General features: G+C 45.4%; 1 protein-coding gene across 4 annotated transcripts in view; it reads left to right on the forward strand.

Moving 5' to 3' along the window:
* PPFIBP2 (PPFIA binding protein 2) overlaps window positions 1-22639 on the forward strand; it is a 169750-nt gene that overhangs the window by 130305 nt on the left and 16806 nt on the right. For 2 of the 4 annotated variants that reach the window (XM_055143370.1, XM_055143372.1), the window contains exons 7-14: window positions 2202-2294; window positions 7588-7699; window positions 10770-10831; window positions 12226-12301; window positions 13377-13480; window positions 15253-15320; window positions 16945-17002; window positions 18227-18271. In XM_055143370.1, coding sequence (XP_054999345.1) covers window positions 2202-2294; window positions 7588-7699; window positions 10770-10831; window positions 12226-12301; window positions 13377-13480; window positions 15253-15320; window positions 16945-17002; window positions 18227-18271 — 618 coding nt within the window. Of the gene's footprint in view, window positions 1-2201; window positions 2295-7587; window positions 7700-10769; window positions 10832-12204; window positions 12302-13376; window positions 13481-15252; window positions 15321-16944; window positions 17003-18226; window positions 18272-22639 lie in introns of all 4 variants that reach the window. The other 2 variants (XM_055143371.1, XM_055143373.1) reach the window with 1 other exon arrangement.

Here is a 22639-nt window from a genome sequence, read left to right on the forward strand (position 1 = left end):
GCCTCTTCCTCAGTAGGGCCCTCCCCGAGGAAGGGGCGGCTGAGCCTCGGCCCAGCAGCCAGGACTGTGCCCACAGGGAGGGGTCACCTGTAGGAAGCACACTTAAGTATATCAGCGCATGCTCGTGTGGCGACCTTTCCCAGGGGTGGGCCGGGCTTTCTCCTAACAGAACTGAGTGCAGTGGCTTAACATGGGCCTGCTGTTCCCACCTCTGGGCGGACTTCGGGCCTCATTCTCTGCTCTTGGGGTGGGAACCAAGCTGGACAGGGGCTGAGTGGATGGGGCCAACCCCTCAGTGAGTGATACCAGAGGAAGGTATGTTAGGTGCCCTGAGGGCTGGGGCAAAGGAAGCCTCAGGAGTCCCCTCCTCAGGTATGCTTTAGTTATGGGCTCTTCTTCCGGGTTTAAGAGTTACATGATATTTCACACTTTTTTGTTTGTTTCCTAAGAAAAAATAGCACATAAGAACACTTTAAACTTTATTTTTATTTTCTAAGTGAGGGGCAGCTCACCCGCTGGTGATCAAAGGCTGTTCCTGGGTCTGTTCTCAGGAGTGACCCCTAGTGGTACACTCGGGACCATATGCCATGCTGCGGATGAAGCTGGCACTTGCCTCAGTTGCGCCATCCATGAGGCAGCTCGGAGCAGGAGGGAAGTCTCCCTCTGACCTGAGGCAACAGGGGAGAGCCCTGTGGAGAGAAACTTCCCTCAAAGATGCAGTGGAGAAAGCAAGACAAGATATTTGTGTAAAATTGAGTAATGGACTCTGAGACAGGAGTGCTGGTCTTCTCGTGTTGAGTTGGGTTACCCCAGAGAGACTTCTAAACGAAGACAAAATGTCCATCAGTGTGTCTAGTCAGCAATGAGCAACAAATAGCATTGTAGGAAGAGATACACTTAAGAAGTCACAAGAGTCACCTGGTCTATGTGACTCCTGGTAGCCATCACACAGCAGGCCTGGCCCGCCAGACCCACTCACAACAGACAAAATAGCCTGAACAGCACAACCACAAACTTCTGGATGTTGGAATTCATAAGGCAGGTCCTGAAAGGTTCTGAGAGAATGACTTTGGGTCTGCTGCAAGACACAGTCAGTTCAGTCCGGTCCAGTTCAGTTCAGGTCACATGTGTAGGGAGAAAGATAACCAAGGACAGAAGCAGGCACGGGTGGAGGGAGAGGCTGCAGGGATGTGTCGTGGGAATTGATTGCTACACATGATGTCAACTAGTTTGTTGGTTGAGTCTGGAGTCCACAATGTCCTCATTTATGGTCATTTTTCTTAAAGAAGGTGGCAGCACTTAGTCTAAGGTAAACCTGCATTGGGACACAGGGGTTCAGGGGGATCTTCATTAAAGGGGGGAGTTTCAGTAACAAGGGGACCCTGGAATCAGAAGACATGGTCTGAATTCCAGCTCCACCACGGGCAAATTGTTTAAACACTGCTCAGCAATGTTTGTGGTTCCATATGGCACAAAGGATGGCACCAGTACTGCTTGTACTCTCATCTGTCAGCCTTGGGATGGGCCCCACCGTGGTCCTTCCACCACACACTGCCCTTCCTCTGCTCCAGCCTAACAGACTGCCTCCCTTCCCACCTCCTATCTTTGCTCTCTGTTTAGATATCTCATGCCTCCCTCCTTTTCCCAATGCCCCAGGCCCTGTTCTCTCTCAAGCTTGAACACCTAGCCTGCTCTTTACATTGCCTCTTGACTTGTTCCTTAGAGTTTCCTTCCTGCCCTTATCTGTCACTGCCAATCTGAAAACTTCCAGGAGCACCAAGTCCTTCTCTGGTTTCCTAGATCTCCCCCACCACATGTGTGCAAACACACACACACACACACACACACACACACACACACACACACACACACAGCCTGCACATTTAGCCTATTTCCGTCCTTTGCACCTCTGTGATAGGATGTTGTTGTCTCAAAGGGCAGTAGAGGAGGTTTCTGGAAACTAGGAGGAAATATTTTCACATCAGGCATAACTTGGGCCTCATTTTCAAGTGACCAGAAAGTTTTGCCTGAAACCTGGACCATATTTCCGTAGCTCCAATGTTGTAGCTTGATGTGGTTATTCCGGCTGGGGCAGGGTGGGGGAGGGGGGGTGCTCTGTGCATGAGCTTTGCCAGGACTGTGGAACCAGAGACCATTTTGCTCTCTAACCATGGAGCATCGTTTGTCTTTTTTGCCTCTAGGAGCTACTGCAAGAGCTTAGGCATCTCAAAATAAAGGTGGAAGAACTGGAAACTGAACGGAATCAGTATGAATGGAAGTTGAAGGCCACCAAGGTAAAGACTCTAATACTTGTATAGAGAGAATGGAGGCCCAAGGGGAGGATTTATGTTCAGTCTCGGAGTTTGCAGTGGTTTAAACCAGAAATGTAGATTGATCTGACTGTGCCTAGGCAAGAGGACCCAGATAGTGTGGCAGACAGCTTTGATCAAGGAGGGCATTTCTTACAGGGAAAACAATGAGGTTGATAAAATAGAGTAACCGAGTCTCCTTGCTCACGTGTCTTCCAGCATCAGACTGAGTGAGGAAGAGGCTGAGTGAATGTGTGAATGAGTATATGAGTGAGTGGTTGAGTAAGGGAGGGAGAGAGGGAATACGAGAGTCTATGAGCATGTGAGCAAGGTACGTAGTGTGCGGGTGAGAGTGTGAATGAGTGAGTGGATGAATGAATGTGAGTGTGTGGGTGAGTGGGTGAGTGAGTGGGTGAATGAGTTGAGTAAGAGAGTGAGTGAGTGGGTGTGTGAATGAATGATGAGTATGATGATTCTAAGTCACACTCACATCAAAAATGGCTGCAGCAGTTTAAATGTAGTTGCCCCTCTTGGGTATTTAAAAATATGGGGTGATTGAGATTGCTCAATAGGCTGAGAGAATGCTGTGCCGACACCGCGTGGTTCCCTGAATAGGGCTGGGATCAACCTCAGTGCATGAAAGTGGAGTAGTCCTCAAGCATTTTCAGGTGAGGCTGAAAAACAAAAAGCAATAAAAATAGGTATGCTTTCTTTGCAGAAAGGAAGACAGTCCTTTAAAAATGTCATAAACATGGAATGGTTTTTAATCAAATGATGCTACTTAACAGGGAGTGCTTGCTAGTTAAAGAACACCAAGGGCCAATTCTTTCAGGAATTAAGTTCTCTCCTCCTTTCATTTCTTCCTTTATTTCCTTTAATAATGAAAATGGGCTTTGCTCACACTTATTCTTTGAGTCTGTATTTAAAGGTGTACTTTGAATATTGTGCTTAAGGATGTTGAATTAGCTATCACTTATACATTAGGAAATTTCACAGTAATATACAGAACTAATTTAAAATCCCATATTTCTTATTAAGGATATTATGTTTTCTCCATGTGTCTCTTGCAGTTTTTATGAGAATAAAATAGTAGAGGAGAAAGTGTCTCACAAATTTGAATGATGTGTAAATAAAGGGCTTATGTTATTAAAAATAGAAAAATTTTAAGCCATTAAAAATTCAAGGATTAGAAATCACTCATCTGCCACACCAACGCTACTATTATTTTTCTATGCATTACTGTATTGGGTCTTTTCTTTACCCTTAGTTTCTCACTATCTTTTCAATTTCTGGTGTTGATAATGTAGAAACAACGTTATACCACAATGCTATGTGTGTGTGTGTGTGTGTGTGTGTGTGTGTGTATCACACATGGCAACTATGAACATAATGTCCCTATAGTATTCTAATGTAAAATTAAAAACTTATTGGGGCCAGAGTAATAATACAGCAGGTAGAGGGCTTGCCTTGCAAGTGGCTCACCCAGGTTTGATCCTGGCATCCATATGGTCTTCCATGTACCTCCAGGAGTGAGCCCTGAGCGTAGAGCCAGGAGTAAGCCCTGAGCACAGCTGGATGTGGCCCCCACAAACAGAGCAACAACAAAAATTATTTCCTTAACCATCTTACAGATGAGGAAACGGAGGCACATAGTGGTTAGCTAATTTTCTCAAGCTCTCTCAGGTAACCCTCAGTGATTCAGATTCACCTGGTTTCCTATTCATTTTTTTCATTTCCTCATTCCCTTCCTTTTGTTGCTGTGGTTGCATTTACTGGATATCACATACATGTGTGATTGTCCCTTGGGTTTCACAGGGGTAGGTTAGTTGTGGTGTGTGCATGCTTGCTTGCCGGGGATTGTACTCATTTCATGTTGAGGCTCACGCACTTTCTGATTATGCTCATCAAGGGGGTCATTGGTGCTCACGCCTATGCTTACCAGTGGTCACACTTCTGGTCACAGTGCCCGTCCCTCGTTTGTGGTGCTTACTGTGCTGTTGTTGATTCAGCAGTGGACTGATGGGTGCCAGGATTTGCAGTCACCAGCTAGTCATCATCTTTTCTCAGATAGCTCAAACCTTGCCCTTATGGTTTTCATTCAAGCGAGTCCTGTCTTGGTGAAACCTTTGAAGTTGTCCATATAAAGTTCTCTTATAAAATGAACAACTCCTTGCTTGTCAAATTACCTGTGTGCTCTGCCTTGGCTTGTAGAATTCGGCAGTACAGACGGTTCTGTAATAACCCTGAGAGTTGGGGTGCCTCCTCTCTGCTAGGCAGACCAAGCCCTTTGTACATGTTTTCTCATCTGACCCACCGAAGGGCCCGGTAAGGACCACTGCTTTATTATCCTCGTTTTGCTGGTGAGGAAGCTGAGTCTCAGAGGGGTCATGTTGGAGTTCAGATCATTCCAGAACTCCAGCTTTTTTTTTTTTCTACCATCCTGGGAACCCTGATTTTGAGGGTCTGTAGGGAGCCAGAACATCTGTGTCTGCCCAGTGCCAAGGTAAATATCTGCGCCCTGATTTCTTGCTACCTAATCTTGCCTGGAGAGCTGTGGAATTGTGGTGGCCGTGGCTAAGTTTGTCCCCATGCTCAGGTAGAGGGTGACTGCACTAGCACTGGTGCAACCAAGGCAACCTGGCTTATTCTGTGGGTATTGGCGCATAGGATATTGGGTCTAGCTTTGTGATCTGTCGGGTTTTCAAATACGTGTCTCTGGGGCTGAAAAGACCCAATGGTCTCAATGGTCTGAGTGCATGCTTTGCATACTGGAGGCCCGAGTTCGATCCTCTTCAGCATTACGTGGTCTCCTGAGCACGGAGCAGGGAGAAGCTCCCAAAGCCCAAAGCTGGCAGTAGCCCTTGAGAACTGCAGGGAGTGGCCTGAGATCCCCTCCCCCATAATAAGTGAATGTAAATAATGAATGGGTGAATAATTGGCCTTATCCAGAGACAGGTCTCAGAGAGAAAGACCTCATCATGCCAAGTGATACCAAATCTCATACCATTGATGTCCCCTGTGGGGCACCAGCACTGGGTCTCCAAATGCCTAACAGACCTGCTCTTCCTATCGGCAAAGAAAGGGAGAAATGGTGTGGAGCTGGCACAGGTTAAAGGGATATCTTCGGGAGCTGTCTGGTCCTTGTCAGGGATATGAGTCCAGTCCCAGGGTTCTCAGGCATCACTGTCATCACTGAGTCGACCCTTCTCTGTGCTCTGGGTCAGGGGGAACTAGACCAGACACACAGTGCTCCTTAGGGAGCTGAGAGTAAGAAAACCCCCATTCCTGGCTGCCTTGTCTTCAACCCCCACCAATGCAGAAGCAAGCAGGCTTTGGTGGGTGAGTCGGTGTGGGGGCTAGGCCTGGGTATGCACACTAGCCTGGTCACCGACTACCTCTTTGATTGGGGTATTAGATCTTCCACTATCCCCGTTTTCTTCCCTGTCACCTGCAAGGGTATTTCTTTGATGGCTTCCTGTAGGGTTGAGTAAGGTTTGATGGAAGGAAACATCCAGCAGAGGAACAGATGCTACGATGTGCTCAGTGTAGCCTGAACTAAACTTGAGGTGTTGGTGAGGAGCCACCAGCAACAGCCATACTCTCGGTTACTTGTACGTGTTGAACGGTACACTGAGCCTCTGTGGGAAGCGCTAGCCTACCCCTAATGTCATACATTGAGTGCAGGTGGGATCTGGTGGTTACTAGGTGGGGAAAGAGGGAGATGGAGGAGCAAGAGGCGAGCCAGAGTAGTTAGCAATCTTTGCTGTGCACTTTTTTCACTGGTTTGGAGCCAACGCTCAACATTCTTCCTTTCCTTAAACTTATTTTAATATTTTTGTCATAGCACTGATTCCTGGTAATGCTCAGGGGATCATATGATGCTAGGAATTGAACTCAGGGTCTCACACATCAGGCATGTGTATCTGGCAACTTCAGTCAATCCCTTTTTTTGTCTTTTCTTTCTTTTTTTAAGTTTAAAACCCACTTAATCAACAGGTTAGGCCACAATGGACAACAGAAACAAGACAATCCCAAGACAATGGTGTCTAAGACTGCTCTTAGGCAGGTTAATACGTTTCATCCTCACCCTCTTCATCGGCACTGTCTACTCCAGCCTCTGCATAGTTCTTGTGCACAGCCATGGGTTTCAGAACACTGTCCCTCTTCTGTGCCCTCACCCACACACCAGTCAACAAAGGCCCGCCAGGCATACATCACATCAAACTAGTAGTCCAAGACAGCCCAGACCTCAGTGATGGCCGTGATGTTGCCCCCCTGTTCTTTGGCTGGTCTCCACCAGGTACCACAGCGAGAGACTGGTGATTAATACCAATTTTGGACACCAATCTACAAACTGAACGGTACACTTGGTCTTGATTTCGTAGAGATCTGGGGATCACCTGTGTAGTTACCATTTGCACATGTAGGTGAATATGTGTGTGCATTTGTGTAGCTTTTCTTAACTAGCACGCTTGACTTGCAGGCAGATGTATGTTTAAAACACTGAATGCGGGTGGGAGAGGGAAAAAATAAAACACTGAATGCTTGTATGTATACATGTGCAGATGTGAGAGTGTGTGCATGTGTCTGGCAGATGGGCAGAAGCGGTACCCAAAGGGTAGGGGGAGTAGTTGGGGGAAGGAAATCTCGGCTTATATTGCCCACTTTTCCCGGCATAGGGTGGAGAGATGCAAGATTGTTAGACTTGTACATGCTGTGTACAAGTGTACATGCAGTGTGTTTAAAACTTGAGAGATGGAAGATCACATCTAGGATTATAATATCTGGACCAAGAGCAGACCTTTACTGGACAAAATTCTAGCCCTAAGGGGGTCTCTCTAATGTTTGGGTCTCAAAGGGGAGGGGAGGGGAAAAGCATGATCAGGTAGGAAGAAGAAGGGGCCAGGAATGCTCCTCAGCTGTCGAGCACGTGCTTTGAATGTGTGAGGTCCTGCATTAAACTCCTGGCACCACCAAAACCAAAAATAAAACCCAAACAAAGAAACACAAAACCCCCAACAGAAACCCAAAAGAGAAGAAGAAGAAAAAAAAAAAGAGAGAGAGCCTGCGTTGTGTGCAGGGCCTAAAGGACCCAAAGTGAGTCTTCTCAGCAAAGCGCCACCTGGTGGGGAGGATACAAGCACTACTAACTGCTCACCTTAAGATCCCAACATCCTGCCTTATCCTAGGGCCTGTTGATTTGGGCTCTGATTTAAAGCATGCCATCATGGTCCAGCAGTCCTTCTGATGTGGTTAGGATCCTTTGTTGCTCTTCCAGGCCGAGGTAGCCCAGCTGCAAGAGCAGGTGGCCTTGAAGGATGCAGAAATTGAGCGTCTGCAGTGCCAGCTCTCCCGGACATCAGCCCTCCACAGTGACCAGGCAGAGAAAGGTAACTAACTTGAGTGTGACAGAGGCAGTTGCCCCTTGGGCACTATGTTTTCTTTTGCATGGGCATGAGTGTATGTGTTGTTACACCTCTGAAGGCAGGCGTGCCAGTATGCACTTGTATGTATGCAAACATGCCCAGATGAATGGGTGCATGCACGTGTGGGCATGAAGTATGTGAAGCACAAGTCTGTTGTGGAATCATTGCTGCGAACCACTCCCCTGTTCAGAAGATGCTTCTCAGGAGCTCTCTGAGAACTGAAACTTATGTGACCACCTGTGAAATTTTACTCACTCATTTTTTAGAAAGGTCTTGTTTTTGTGTCCTCACCACACACAGATGAGGCTTTAGCAATTCACTTAATCATGTAATGATTCCTGTCTTGTATTATACAAGGCCCTGAAGTTATGAAAATCGAATAATAATTTTTCCTCACTGTCTCTAACTTGGCATTCTTTTGGCTTCTTTCATAGCCCTTATTACAACTTCTCAGTGATGTGTTTGGGATAGTCTCATTGTATAGACAGTGGTTTTGACCCCGGACTAGCAGCACGGTGGTCTTCCCTGTTTCAGACCATATCCATGAAGCCTTGCAAAGTGTTTAGCATGTGAAATATTAATTGAAATATTTATTAATTACTATGAATTATGTCATGGAATTTATATATCAACTTTCTACGTAAGAAATGTTTATTGAATAAGTGAAAGACTACAGAATGGTCGATGAGAGGTTCAAGTCCTGCTGAGTAAAAACAGAAGCTAATGGGGCTATAAAAACAGTACAGGGGTTAAGGCACTCACCTTGAACATAGTCAACTCAAGTTTGATACCTGGCAGGACATATGGGTCCCAGAGCAGAGAACAGGAATAGCCTTGATCTGCACCTCCCTTTCCAAAGAGTACGTAAATAAAATGTATTTCTTATAACATGTTTAATATTTCTGGCTCTTTTCCTCTGATGTGTGATGTATCACATGCTTCCAGCTTCACCTGTCACCAGGTGAAGTGCAAGGCTGGAAGAGATCGTAGAATTATGACTCTGGGATCCAAGGCCTCACTGCAGAGGGTGACTATGGTCTCAGCACAGCCTTCACTGATTCCTGCTGAGGTGGCAGTTACCCAGCCATGAAATATATGCTTAGATTGGAGAAAGGAATTACTGACCAATATGTCCATCCCACTTGCATTTTTCTCAGTGTCCTTCCAAGCCATTGTGTGTGTCTTCTGCCTACCAAGACTAAGATGGAAACCACATCCCCCAGTGATACCACACATTATCTATGATACTAAACCTGGACAGAAAACTTCTGTGTCCTGACTTTTTTTTTATGGTTTGTTTTGTTTTGGAACCATCCCTGATGCTGTTCAGGGCTTACTCCTGGCTCTGTTCTCAGGAATCATTCCTAATGTGCTAGGGGGACCATATCAGATGCCAGGAATTGAACCCAGGTTGACTGCTTGCAACGCAAACACCCAACCCACTGTTCCATCGATCTGGCCCTATGTTCTGATTTCTAAGCCAGGCGCAAGGTCCCCCTCTGTTCCATGAGCAAGTGCTCTTCATTTTCCTCTGAGAAGAAACTCTATAGCTATTTATACAGATTTTCTAAGTCTGCTTTCGCTATTTTTGATGTGGGAAGCATTCTAAAAGGAGACTAATTACTTGTACTTTTGTTCCTTAGGGATTCCCATCTATATGCATTATTATTCCTATACCCTTTCAGGAGCCAGCATAGGAATGGATATAGATCCTTATTTGGAAAATGTCATTATGTGCCAATTCCCCGAATATTTGGTAGAATGACATCTAGTTCCTTTAGACATTGACCTGAGTCTCCATTCCAGTTTGGGAAGAAGTCAAGGGAACCCCCACAGGGTTCACCGTGAGAGACCATGAGTGTCTACCACAGACACAGCATTCAGCCGGAGTGAAATTCTGCAAGTGTATGTGGAATCAAATCATCTTTTTTCTTTTTCTTCTTTTTCTACTTTTTCCTTTTGGTCTTTGGGCTGCTCCTCGCTGTGCTCATGACTTATTCCTGGCTTTGTACTCAAGAATCACTCCTGGTGTGTCAGGGGACTATAATGGAGTGCCAGGGTGGCTGGGCCATGTGCAGGGCAAGTGCCTTATTAACTGCACTATCTCTCTGACCCCAAATTTGTTTCTTTAATCACAGGTTTTGTTTTGATATCTTTGTAGACACATCTAAACATGTTTTCATCGCTTCTGATTATATAGCATTTTCAATAACCCAAGTGCTCAGTTCTTTTACATAAGCATTCTTTCCCAGTCTCCATTCTTTCTCAGTGGAGAAAGATTCAACAGTGGTTTGTATTTTGGGGGCTTTGGGTCAGTCAGTTGTGTTTAGGTCTTATGTCTGGCTCTGTGTTTAGGGGTCACTCTTGGCAGTGTTTGGGGGACCACATGTGATTGAACCTAGGTTGGCTGCTGGTTAGGCCAGGCCTGAACCCCTCTGCTACCTCTCCAATGCTCTAGACTTGGTTTTTTGTTTTGTTTTGTTTTGTTTTTAATAGAAAGAACCCCAGCATTTCTTAAGGTGGTCATGTAGTGCCAGGGATTGAACTCTGCAGCTTCACATGCCAGACATTTGTACTAGCCCCTTGAGACACATCTCTGGCCCTTTGGATTTACACTTTCATTCTCCTCTACTATAATCCATGGGGTTGTATCTTCTCCAGAACTAGTTAGCAGGCCTTTATAACATGCCCACTCAAGTTATAAAGGAGGAAACATTTTTATTCTAATGAGATGTAACTTTGCAAAGATTAGGGCTTCTTTGTGTCCCCATTAAGAAAATGGCATTTTGATTTTCTTCTTGTAAATGTCTATAAAGAGAAGACAAAAATAAATGTGTTCAATGAGTATCTTTTCATTCATTCCACAGTCCTGTAAATATATAAGGAAGCTGATTCTGTGTTTGACACCATCATGGTCTCTAAAGATGTCAGTATGTCTGAATGCAACTTATTCACATGGAAAAATCTCAGTATCTTAACATGTGGAGGCAGCTGCCTGCATTTATGTTACTAATTCTACACCTGAATCTTTCAGATCAAGAAATTCAACGTCTGAAAATGAGGATGGAAACCTTGCTTGTTGCCAACGAAGACAAGGTAAGATGGGCATTGGGTAGCCCTGTCCTTTCCTGGCTGACATCCCTCATTCTGTTTGGTCCCTGCTGTTGTTTAATAGGGTCCCACCCAGGTTGTTGTCTCGAGTGTGTCAGGAGGATGGCTTCTGCCTTCTGCACACCTGGCCGCAGGCACCCGTTTTTAGCTTTGCTGCCTGGGAGTTGTACCTAAGTGCAGTCTCCCAAAGGCAAACGAGATCCATGCCTGTTCATGCCCACAGGGGGAAAAAGCATTAGTGGTTACTGCCAGGTGGTAGCTGCTATTTAGGCAGCAGCAGAATTGGAAAACCTTCTCCCACTCTCCACTGTAACTGCCCTGTGAGAGCTCCTTCGCTGTGACTCCAGCGGGATGCTCTTTTGTTTGTGCTGCCTTCTGGCCTGCCTGACATTGAATTCCTGCAAAGTCAAGAAACAGCCACCTCTCAACATGAGGGTGCACCTACTTGCCACAAACATCAGCCCAGATGGTCATGCCCGGCACTCTATAGAGGAAGAAATGGAGACCCAAAGTTCTTTTGCCCAAGTAAAAGTAACAGTAGTTCTTTAAGTAGTTTTCCCCAAGGTCATAACAGTAGACAGCAGACTGGGGTCGCATTAAAATTTCTTAACTCCAGAATCTGTGTGGGTTTTCTAGTTCCTAAGTCTTTTCCTTCAAAGAAATAATGCCCCCACAAATCCCCACACCCTCAAGCAAGGAACTTTTCTTGGTTGCTGAAGGAATCTGAGAATCCTAAGAAACAGGTCAAGATACTTAGCATGACTTATTTTTTTTTGCATGGGTGGTGATGGGGTTGGCGGGGTAGTGGGTTTGGGCCACATCTGGTATTGCTCAGGGCTTACTTCTGGCTCTGTGCTCAGGGATCCCTCTTGGAAGGGAGACCATATGGGATGCCAGAAACCAAAACCAGGTCAGCTATGTACAAGGCAAGTGTCTTACCTTCCATACTATCTCTCCGGCCCCTGGGATGATGTTTTGTGTGCAACTCAAATGGGTAATGCTGGATCATGAATAGATTCCATTGGCAACCTCAGAAGAGTAAGAAGAAAATTACTTTTCTGTTTCTGGGAATGTTGAAGCACCTAGAGAAGGACTTAAGGCTCTTGAGGGTGATGTCAGTAGATATATTTCATGGCTAGGACTTGGACTCATGGCATCGGGTAGGGACAAGAGAGCCTGCAGCTGTCTGGGAGGATGATTACCAAAAACCTAGGCTCCTGTGGAAAGGTTTTGTCCTCACTTCCCCTGGGAATGTTCTGTCAGCTGCCTAGAATATGTCTGTTGATTGTGCCCAGAACATAGCTTGGGCACCCCCAATGAAATCACCTGAGACATGAATGTTGTTGTTTACATGCAAGTTTGCTCTTGAACCACGGCAGGACCGACGGATAGAGGAACTGACGGGGCTTTTAAACCAGTTCCGAAGGGTAAAAGAGATCGTCATGGCAACTCAAGGTGAGAACAAGAGAGATGCTTTTCTGCCCACTGATAATTCATCTACCAGGCAAAAACTAAGGGGCAGTTCTTCCCAAATATTGTCTTGTCATATGAAGAAAACCATCTCCTGGAGAATAGAGTTTGTTAGGCAGTCCTGGGTATGAGAAATGGACACTTCCTGACTTGTGACTTGGTATCCAGTGGCAGTCAGCTCAGAACTGCCAAGGACTATCCAGATCTCCACCTAAACAGAACTCATGTTTAGGGCTCAGAACTTGAGCCCCCGATTGGAAGTCCTCACTCATGAGAGATTTCCTAGGCTGCTTCTCAGGAGTGATCTGTGAGGCAGTGAGTGGCATTAAACCTGCCTCAAAATTTAGTGCAGTTCTCTTTGGGGTCTGAGAGCTCCACCACCTCCTACAAAATCTACAGACCCCTAGCTATCTCCCACGGCACTTAAGGAGGACCTGAATCCTTGAGTACCTGGTTCCCCCAGGAAGCCATAGGCAGGAGAATTGCTGTGTTTTGTGTTTGCTGCCCCAAGTGAATGACCACGTAGCAGCAGTTCTTTGAGGTTCAATGGGCATTTGTCAGATTGCCAGCCTGGTTGGGGTCCCATCACCAGCAGCTGTTTCACAGGAGGGAACTGCTTGGAGGGTGATCCAGAGCCTCTGATCTGGCTGAGCTTTTGCTTCTTCTTGGGAAGAAGCTGACCCCAGCTTTGTTTCTGGCTGACTGGTCACCAGCACATTTGCTACCACCCCTGTTCTCTCTAATCCTTTGGGATCCTGAGTCGGGTCACTTTCTAGGTCTAAATTACCTGTCTCCAAGGAATGGGGAGGTTGGAGAATAGGAGTGGGGGTGACAGCACTGTGCCACACGTGAGCTTAATCTGTGAGATGACCTTCATGGCGGCTATTGCTCAAATGCCCCAAGGATCTTCTAAATCACAATCTTAACCCCCATTCTGTGCTTCTTAGTCTTAGTGCAGGGAAAACCATCCTCACTAGAAGCTGTTGTGACGATACCTTTCACAGGTTTCTTCTGAACATGTTAGATGATAGTGATCATCTTTCTCCATCAATGCTTCCAGGGCCTTCTGAAAGAACTCTCTCAATCAACGAGGAAGAACTGGAGGGAAGTTTCAGAAAGTGGAACTCTGCAACCAAAGGCCCGGAAGAGCCATTTAAACCAGAGGTGCCCTTTTCATCCTTGATGTGCCCTTTCAGATTCTGCTGAGCTTGGGGGAGGATCTAGTCAGGGGTCCATCAGGTATAAATCAGGACAGAAGAGAAATTAGATCTGCGTGGGGGGCCTGGGGGCCGTTGGGAGCACTGAGGATAGCCAGGACCCAGGGACTAAGGGACAGCACAATGGATTCTGACCTTTCAAGGATTGAGGATTCTGAAATCAGGCTCCTTGTTTACTTTTGGCCTTCTGGAATGTAAGGTGACGCTTGAGGTTCTGTTTGTTTTATTTACCACTGTTTGCTGGTGTCTGCAATCCTTCTTGATACCTGTTGAAGTCACTAAATATTTGTTGAGCCATCCGTCTTGCTTGTTTAGAGGGATAAATGCATGATTTGAAGTGATACATTTCTATTTCACAGATATCCCTCCTAACAAGCACCCCTGTTTTCTTTCTGTTTTCTTTGACTTGTTTAAAATCTGGTCTTATAACTCACCTGGGATAAGCTATATAGATATAAATATATAGATATATAGATATCAGCAACTGTGTTGATCTGGATTTCAGGGAGAGAAGAGACTTCAGCCCCAGTCTTAAAAGACTCACCTAATGGCCAGAGAGATAATACAGGGGGTAAGACAGCTGCCTTGCACACAGTTCAATCCCTGATACCACATGTATACTCCAGAGCCCTGCCAGGAATGATCCTTGAACACAGAGCCAGGAGTAAGCCTGAGCACAGCGTGGTGTGGCCCTTTCTTCCCAACCTCATCCCAAAAGTAGCAAAAGATTTATCTAACTGAAACTGAAAACATTTCTTAGTGATCTGCCTCAACCATTAAATTGCACTGAGTTTTTTCTATGGTTGATCGCAGAGATACTGAGCTTGTGAGAGAAGACGTGGTCTTTGCTGCAGTGAACTTCCGAAACCTTCAGAGTCCTTCCTCATCACTATTAGCCAATGTTCTCTCCATTCGCGATGCTCTTTCCTTTTTTGCCTTCTAGCCATGCTCCAGGCACATTTCTCAAGATTCCGCTCAATTGTTCTTTCTTGAAACTTCCCTAGTCTTCCTTCCTTCAAGAGGGAGCCTCCCCTCTCCTCTACTCCCATTAAGTACAAGAACACGTCACATCGATGATCTTTTATCCAGATTAACTTCTGCTTCCTGGATGTGGGCTGTGCTTTCCCCGTGCCCAGTAGCTTGGGTGTTGAGTGACTTTATCAGTCCCAGATGCTCCTTGCGAGCAGCACAAATGGACAGTAATTTAATCTCTGTCCACCAGAAATGACTTTTGTTTTCCCATTTGATTTTTGGGACCCTCATAGTGCTTAGGGGCTACTCCTGGCAGTGCTCTGGGGACCATATGTGGTGCCAGGGGATTGAACCTGTGTGGGTGCCTACAAGCAAGTGCCTCAGCCTTTATACTGTTTTTTTGGATTGACAAGAAATGTTTATGAAGGGTGTGGGTGCCTCATGAATGGAAAGAAAAGTTCAAGAACCAGGCTCAGGAAAGGGGGGTCCCCAGGCCTTCAGGTCTCAAGACTGGCTTGTCAGGACTGCAAAATTTGGCTCCTGATGGAGGGACACCTTGGCTAAGGCCGTTCTTTAGTTAGACCTCTGTGACTTCCCAGAGCAGAGTGGACATAGCGTCCATGGCTGCAGGAGGTGGAGCGTGAAAGTGTGACTCCCAAGAGAAAAGGTCCAAAGAAGAGGGGTGGGTCGGGCTTGGTCTCCCTGTCGTCCATGTTGTTCATGGTGGTACTTTCTTTTCCGGTGCAGATGCCGCCACGGTGTAGCTCTCCCACCGTAGGGCCACCTCCGCTTCCACAGAAATCACTGGAAACCAGGTAGGAAGCCCAAACATGTCTCTAGGGCCACTGTGGTCTCAGGCCCGTCTTGGGGCTCCTAAGGTCGTGGTTATTGCTTGTGCCTGGTGAGCACCGTCTCCATGTCCCAGACACAACTGTCCTTCCACCGTCACGGTATAGCACTCTAGGTCCTGGAAGTGGTCACTCTGAGGCCCAAACCACATGGGCAGTGGAGAGGCTCCCCTCCCTCAGACAATGGCCTGAGTTATTGTCACTGAGAAGAAACCTAGGCATGGCTGGAGCCTCTGAGGGGCAGTTGGTGGTGCCTTTTCTGTGCCTTCAGTGACTCCTCAGGGTTTAGTGCGTCCATGGTGTGTGTCATTTCCCTCAGCTTCTCTGAACATCCTTCCTGCTCTCAGGAAGCGTGTGGCCTCTGGGATCCAGGTCTCCCTGGAGGAATTTCTCCTTCCAGGGAAGTTGGCCCATTGCTCTGGGGGCCACGTTCTGTATATACTGTTGGGTTTGTAGTGGGTTGTCCTGTGGGGTCAGTTGGCTATTGCCAGCACCTATTCAGTTCCCTTTAGAATGAATTTATTTCTGCTTCGCTCTGGCAACCATCTAGATGACAGTTCAGAATGGGACCCATGTCATGAAGATTTCACAGACAAGGGCAGATTGTCTTGTCAGCAAAATGGCTGGAAAGGACCTTAAGCATAATAGATATTTCCCCAGAAGCTCCTCGGATCCAGAGCCTTATATTCCAGAGAGCTTTTATTCCCCTGAACTTCAAGCCCCAGAGAAAAATGACAATATCCAAAAGGACAATGATTGGGTTTTCAGTTTTATAGAGCAAGAAAGGCCATGTATAGTGCTGGGATGTTGTTCAGCGATAAAGCCTGTGTCTCACATGTTTGAGACTCAAGGTATGGTCCACAGACTGGCCTCCAAAAAAAGTTTATGACTTCACTCAGTAGTAGTTTTACTTAGTAACTCACCCTGACCAGACTTGCATCAGGTGTACATGATGCCAATGTATTCATATGAACTGAGAAATGTCACGGCCAAGGCAACATATCACAAGGAAACCCCTGTCACTGTTGATGATGCTATCTCCTTTTTATCCACTTGCTGCCTTTTCTGCATGAACAAGAAAACAACCCCAGAGCAGCCTGGTTGGGGCGTTTGAGCCAGAGCAGAGAGCAGAGGGTGGAGGATCCTAGCTGGTGAGGATGTTTGGGGGCTATGGCTGGCCAGTTTGTTCTTCTTACAATGGTACATCTCCCTCCCCACTGGGTAATTCATGCCTGTCTTTTGACTGCAGGCTTTGACCTTTTTCAACATACAACAATCAGCTCCCATTGATGCCACAGAATTGAATGTGTCCTAGCTTTTCAAGGGTTACCAAAGATGTTTGATCAGGATTGAAATAATAGTTTTACACTTTTGCAAGTACATTATCAAGCCAGTCATAACTTTCATGTAATGCTTTTGATGAGATGGTGAATTTCCTGACCTTAACCATGAATCCAAGCTAAATTACTGATAGAACCTCTGAAATTGCTTAAATATGTAGAGGTCCTCTACCTGAATGATACCATTTACCTCCTTCTCTAATAACCATTTCTTTCTTCATTTTCTTTTGTTTTTTTGTTTTTTTTTTCAGGACGCAGAAAAAACTCTCCTGCAGTCTAGAAGACTTGAGAGGAGAATCTGTGGATAAGGTAAGCTCCAGTTTATCCATTGAGAGGATCAGTGGATCAGTCTATCCGTTGAGAGGACAGTTACTTCTTTGGTCCTTAGTACCGTGCTGGGATACAGGCGAGGTTCTGATCCACATTTTAGTTTACTTAATTTTTTTTTTGGATTTGGGGTTACACCTAGTAGTTCTCGAGTTTATTTCTGACTGCACTCAGGAATCACTCCTGGCAGTGCTCAGGGATTGAACCAATTCAAGGCAAGTGCCCTACCCAATGTACTATCTTGCTCATCCCTTTTAAACCATTTTTGTTTGTTTGTTTTATTTTTATTTCTATATTTATTTTGGTTTGGGGGTCAAAGTCAGTGGTACTCAGGGGACTATATGCGGTGCTGGGGATTGAATTCAGGTTGACTGTGTGCAAGGCAAGCAAGCACTTTACCTGCTGTTCTGTCTCTCAAGCCCTTGATCTACATTTTATAGCAATTTTTACAAAGTAAATGGGGAGACAGGAACTACAGGTACATGTAATGCCTGTTAGGTGTGTCATGAGATATATGAATTGCCCCCTGGAGTTGCTGAGAGGGGATGCTGAGGTGGACACAGGCACTTCTTTACTTGGGAAATGGTAAAGAAGCAAGATGTAATATAGCCAATGTCAAGAGTCAGAACCCAAGAAGATCTTTGGGTTCCATTTCCCCAGGGAATCTGGGTGCACTGCCAAGGATTTGAATGAGGAAATCCCATGGATAAATGAGATGACACCAGCCACAAATTCAGGGATACTTTAGAGGAGCCTGTCTCAAATGGCAGGAGGAGCACTTATCTGGTAGTTAGCTCCTGACCATGTGGTGAGTTCCATAGTGGAGGCTCTTCAGTGAGGTCACTGGAGATCAGGCATCCTGTCCCATGGGCCACCCTTACTGAGTCCTGATACATCTGACCCCTTCATCTCCAGTAGGACACAAGCCACCCTGGGGTGTTGGCAGAAGCCCTGGATCCGTTCATTGATTGCTTCCCTGGTCATATGCCTGTCATCACTCCGGGTCAGTCTAGGACATGTAGATCTGTGTTCATGGGTGGAACAGTGACCTGTGTTTGCTCTATGGATGGTGGTTACCTGTCATAAAGATAACGAGGGACAAGATGGAGCTGGCAGACTTAAGCATCCAACTGGTCCGGTATTGTTTATGATTATTATAGGGCTCTTTTTCTTTATTTAATTGAGCCTCTTCTTGCCTCTCTATAGTGTGTCATTGATGGGAACCAGCTCTCCCCAGCCGTGAAATCTAAGGTATAGTGATTGCATGTCCCAATCACCCATATTCAGTAGCTTTGCTCGCTGGAATGTTTTTTTTCATCCAGCATACTAACTAAGCTTTTGTAACTTTAAAATTTGTAAACCATAAGGGATGACAGGGTGAGAAAAAAGACAAAATTCTCCCTTCCCTTTGTATCTGCACTAACTTTCTTTCATCCCGTTACCTGTGGAACATGGATTGTTGGTATGACTTCTATTTTTGTAGGCTCAAAATTTCATCTTAATAGGACACTGTAGAGCTAGACACTGGGAATGGGGTTGTTATGCTCTCAGCACATGGAAGTATGACAGCTCTCACCCTGTCCATGAGGCTGTCATGGTTAAATACAAAGGAGTACACCTGACCCACTTTTACACAGTTATATTATTAAAAATCACATTAGATCTATGTTTCTCTTAGGAAAGAGGACTGAGTCTCCCTCCAAGCACACAAATATTGAGACTACGGTGAATGGCAGATGAGTACTGAGCATGAGATAAGCCAGCTAAGATTTTTAATATGATGATCAGAGAGGACTAGTGAGATCAGTGGCACCGTTCCTTATCTGTCCTCTGTCTCACCATATGAGACAATGAGACCTCATAACATGTCAACTTTTGCCTGAAATTATCTTTTTTGATTTTTGAGTCACACCCGGCGATGCATAGGAGTTACTCCTGGCTCATGCACTCAGGAATTACTCCTGGCGGTGCTCAGGGGATCATATGGGATGCTGGGAATCGAACCCGGGTCAGCCACGTGCAAGGCAAATACCTTACCCGCTATGCTATCACTCCAGCCCCCTCATTGTTTTATTTTTTTTAACAAAATTTCATTATATTAGGCACTGTGATTATAATACTATTGATGATAGGCTTTCATATATACAACGTTCTAATACCACATTCTCAAAAGGGTCATTTTATATTTTTATATCAATATATGATAAGAATAGGATATTACAAATACTTAAAAAGGAAGAGTCTTTTTGTCCCTCTACACGGCTCTTAGGCCTTATCTTCAGATGCATATAGTAGCCATGAATGCTTCAATGGTATAATCAGCTCTTACCTTTTGCAAGAGCTGAAGTCTTTTTCCCGCTATCCAGGTGCTCTGAACATACAGTGCTTACGCACATCTGTACATGACCACCTGATCCTTTAGCAGTAGGCTCAGGTCTTGGACTTAAGCTTCAAGACACTGGTTTGATTACTAAGAAATAGGAGGTGATGTGAGCCTGCTTCTAATGAAAAAAATATTCCAGATTAAGGAGTTATTGTTTTCAAAGATGGCTTTGACAATGATCACAGTTTGTGCAATATCAGTTGGCTCAACGTGGCTCCCCCTTTACACAGACACACAGACATACACATACCCTTGGAATGCTCTGTGACACTCTGCAATGTAATATTGTCCTCCATCCCTCACCTTCTATGACTGAGTGACTGAGTGCTCACAAATTCTGATACAATCCCTGTCATCTCTTCTTTTTTTTTTTTTTTTGCTATTTGAGTCACACCCAGTGATGCACAAGGGTTACTCCTGGCTCATGCACTCAGGAATTACTTCTACTCGGGGGACCATATGCTGGGAATTGAACCCAGGTTGGCCACATGCAAGGCAAATACCCTTCCCGCTATGCTATCATTCCCCCCCCCCCCAATCATCTTTTCTAGTTCAATTCAATTCCTTTTTCGGGTTTCTCTAGACTGTTCATCTGCTGATCCAGGCTGTCCCTCTAGATCCCAGGGAATAAGTTATTCTCCTCTGCTCCTGATGGCCCAGGAGTTAAGTCTGTCAGGTTCTCTTGGAGTTAAACATCATCCTCTCACAGATGACACCCTCTATAGGTCCCGTGCAGAGTCCTAAGAATCAGCACTTGGTTCTCAATGAGTCCTTTACATTGAAACTTGAAATACACTGCAGCAAGGTATCCTGGATGGGGGTCTCTGACCTATAACCATCTTGGTCTTGGGATGGCCCTTTTCTGTCACTCCAGGTTCCAGGTATCATCCAGGTTTTCGTCCTGTGGTTACTAAAGCTAAGACATGAATCGTTCTTTTTAGAAATGACAAAACAGGTTTGGAGTAAGTCACAAGAAAGGTCTAAGCCAGTGGCTAAGGGCCGCAGCAGTGTCTAAGCTTCTCCCATCCTGTTCTGCTGCCAACCTGTGCACATTCAGAGCACCAGGATTGCTAGTTACAGGCCCTCTGAAAATAGAATGCTTCTACTTGGTATAATGTGGTAGGTTTTGGGGGGTGGAGTCTGAAAGGGCCCACATTTTTCCATATAAATCAATGCTAATAATATTACCTCAAATACCCTATCCTAACATACCAAGTAGTGATGTTCTACTTTCAGATGGAGGAAAACCTGTATATGTAGCTCTTGGCTTGGGTTTTTCGTTCTCCCATAACGAGGGCTATTATTTTTGGAGACAGCAGAAGCAGAACAGGATCTAATTTCCCTGGATCGTGTCCTGACCTTGTCTGACTTTCCCTAGCAGTGAATCCTCCCTTCCTATCTTCTCCTTTTGGTTGAAACTAAGAGCCCATTCTCAGGACAGAGAAAGGTAATATAAGAAATCAGGTCTTGCCGTGCAGGTGGCCAGTCCTGGTCTCATCCCTAGCCCTGCATATAATTCCCCCAGATGTTCTCAGCAGTCACTCCTGAGCACAGTTGCTGAGCATAGACATAGCGGGGTATCGGTCCACTTTGTCTCTCTCTGCAGTCCCTCCATCCCCATATCCCCAGACAAGAAAGAGGCCATTTCATTGCCCTTGGGACCATTATTGTCTTTCCCACACATCTGGATTCTGCCTCTCTGTGGATGCCCAGTTTCACAGCTGCAGGGCAATTCCCAACAGCGGCTTGGTTGTCTCTGCCCTCTCTTGGGGTTGATGGTATTGGCGATGTCATTCTGTTTGATGATGGCAATCTGTTTGGGGACACAGTCCCCCACTCCCATTGCTGCAGTGTTCCAACATAGAATTTGGAGTCATGCCCTTCAGCTCTCAAAACATTTTGAGAACTTCCCCACAGCTAATGACTCCTAAAACTTATTATGCATCCATGTAATCTGAGATACTCCATGCAGCCCTCAAAAGGCTGATTCTTGGGACCAGGTGGAATCTGGGACTTAGAGTTTTTATAGGTACCCCAGGTGACTATGAAGCAGTCGAATGCATGAACTCACATGTAGAAGCGGATGGTCTTGAACACATGTCAGACCATACCCAATTTCTATTTCATGATTCATCGTAAACTGAGAAGTCACATGATCTCCAGATCTCAAGGTTCTGCTTATTTCCACTTTTCAGGACAGTTCTTGCAGATTTCTTTTTCTTTTTAAAATTTAGTCTGTTATTCCCCAGTTAGTTTGCTACTTCTTTCCGAACTGAAAAAGCTAAAAAATGTATTGCATTGTTAGCCATGGAGGCAGAGGGAGGATGGGAAAGGGGAGGTATACTGGGATATTGGTGTGGGCAATGTGCACTGGTGGAGGGATAGGTGTTCGATCATTGTGTGATTGTAACCCAAACGTGAAAGCTTGTAACTATCTCACAGTGATTCAATAATTTTTTTTTAAAACGTATTGCATTTCAAACAGTTTCTAGGGTATACCTTTATGAGCAAAGGAAATATAGCAGTTCATTGGGGCAATTGGCTTTTAACGAAGTAAAACTTCAAAAGATGTCTCTATTGCTAAAATTACTTATTACTTTCTGATTTGTCAGTTTTGAAATCAAATTCATGTGTCTTCCGGGGCCAATCAAGTCATGCAGTTGCTTTCCTTGGTTAATGTCGCCTCAGTTTTTCTGTTTTGTTTTTTCTCACTCCAGTGCACCCCACTGTGTTCCTCACACGTTTGTGAATTTAGGGGACATTATATTCTCTTCAACTAAAATGGCTCGATCCTTTTTTTTTAGTTTAATTTAATTTTCAAAAATTTTTTATTAGAGAATCGCTGTGATGTACATTACAAAGTTATGAAACTTTGTGTTTGCATTTCACTCATACAGTGATCGTTTACCCATCCCTCCACCAGTGCCCATTCACCTCCACCAATGATCCCAGTATCCCTCCCACCATCCCCCACCCCATCCCCCACCACTCCACCCTGCCTCTGCGTCTGGGCATTCCCTTTTGTTCTCTCTCCTTTTGGGCGCTGTAGTTTGCAATAGAGGTATTGAGTGGCCTTCATGTTCGGTCTATAGTCTACTTTCAGTTCACATCTTCCAACCCGAATGGGTCCTCTCAACATCCTCTATTTGGTGTTCCCTTCTCTATCTGAGCTGCCTTTCCCCCAGCATGTGAGAAAGATGAAGTCATGAAATTTGCATATTAGTGGATCAACACGG

Source organism: Sorex araneus, chromosome 6 (genome assembly GCF_027595985.1).
Source record: "Sorex araneus isolate mSorAra2 chromosome 6, mSorAra2.pri, whole genome shotgun sequence".
NCBI lineage: Eukaryota > Metazoa > Chordata > Mammalia > Eulipotyphla > Soricidae > Sorex > Sorex araneus.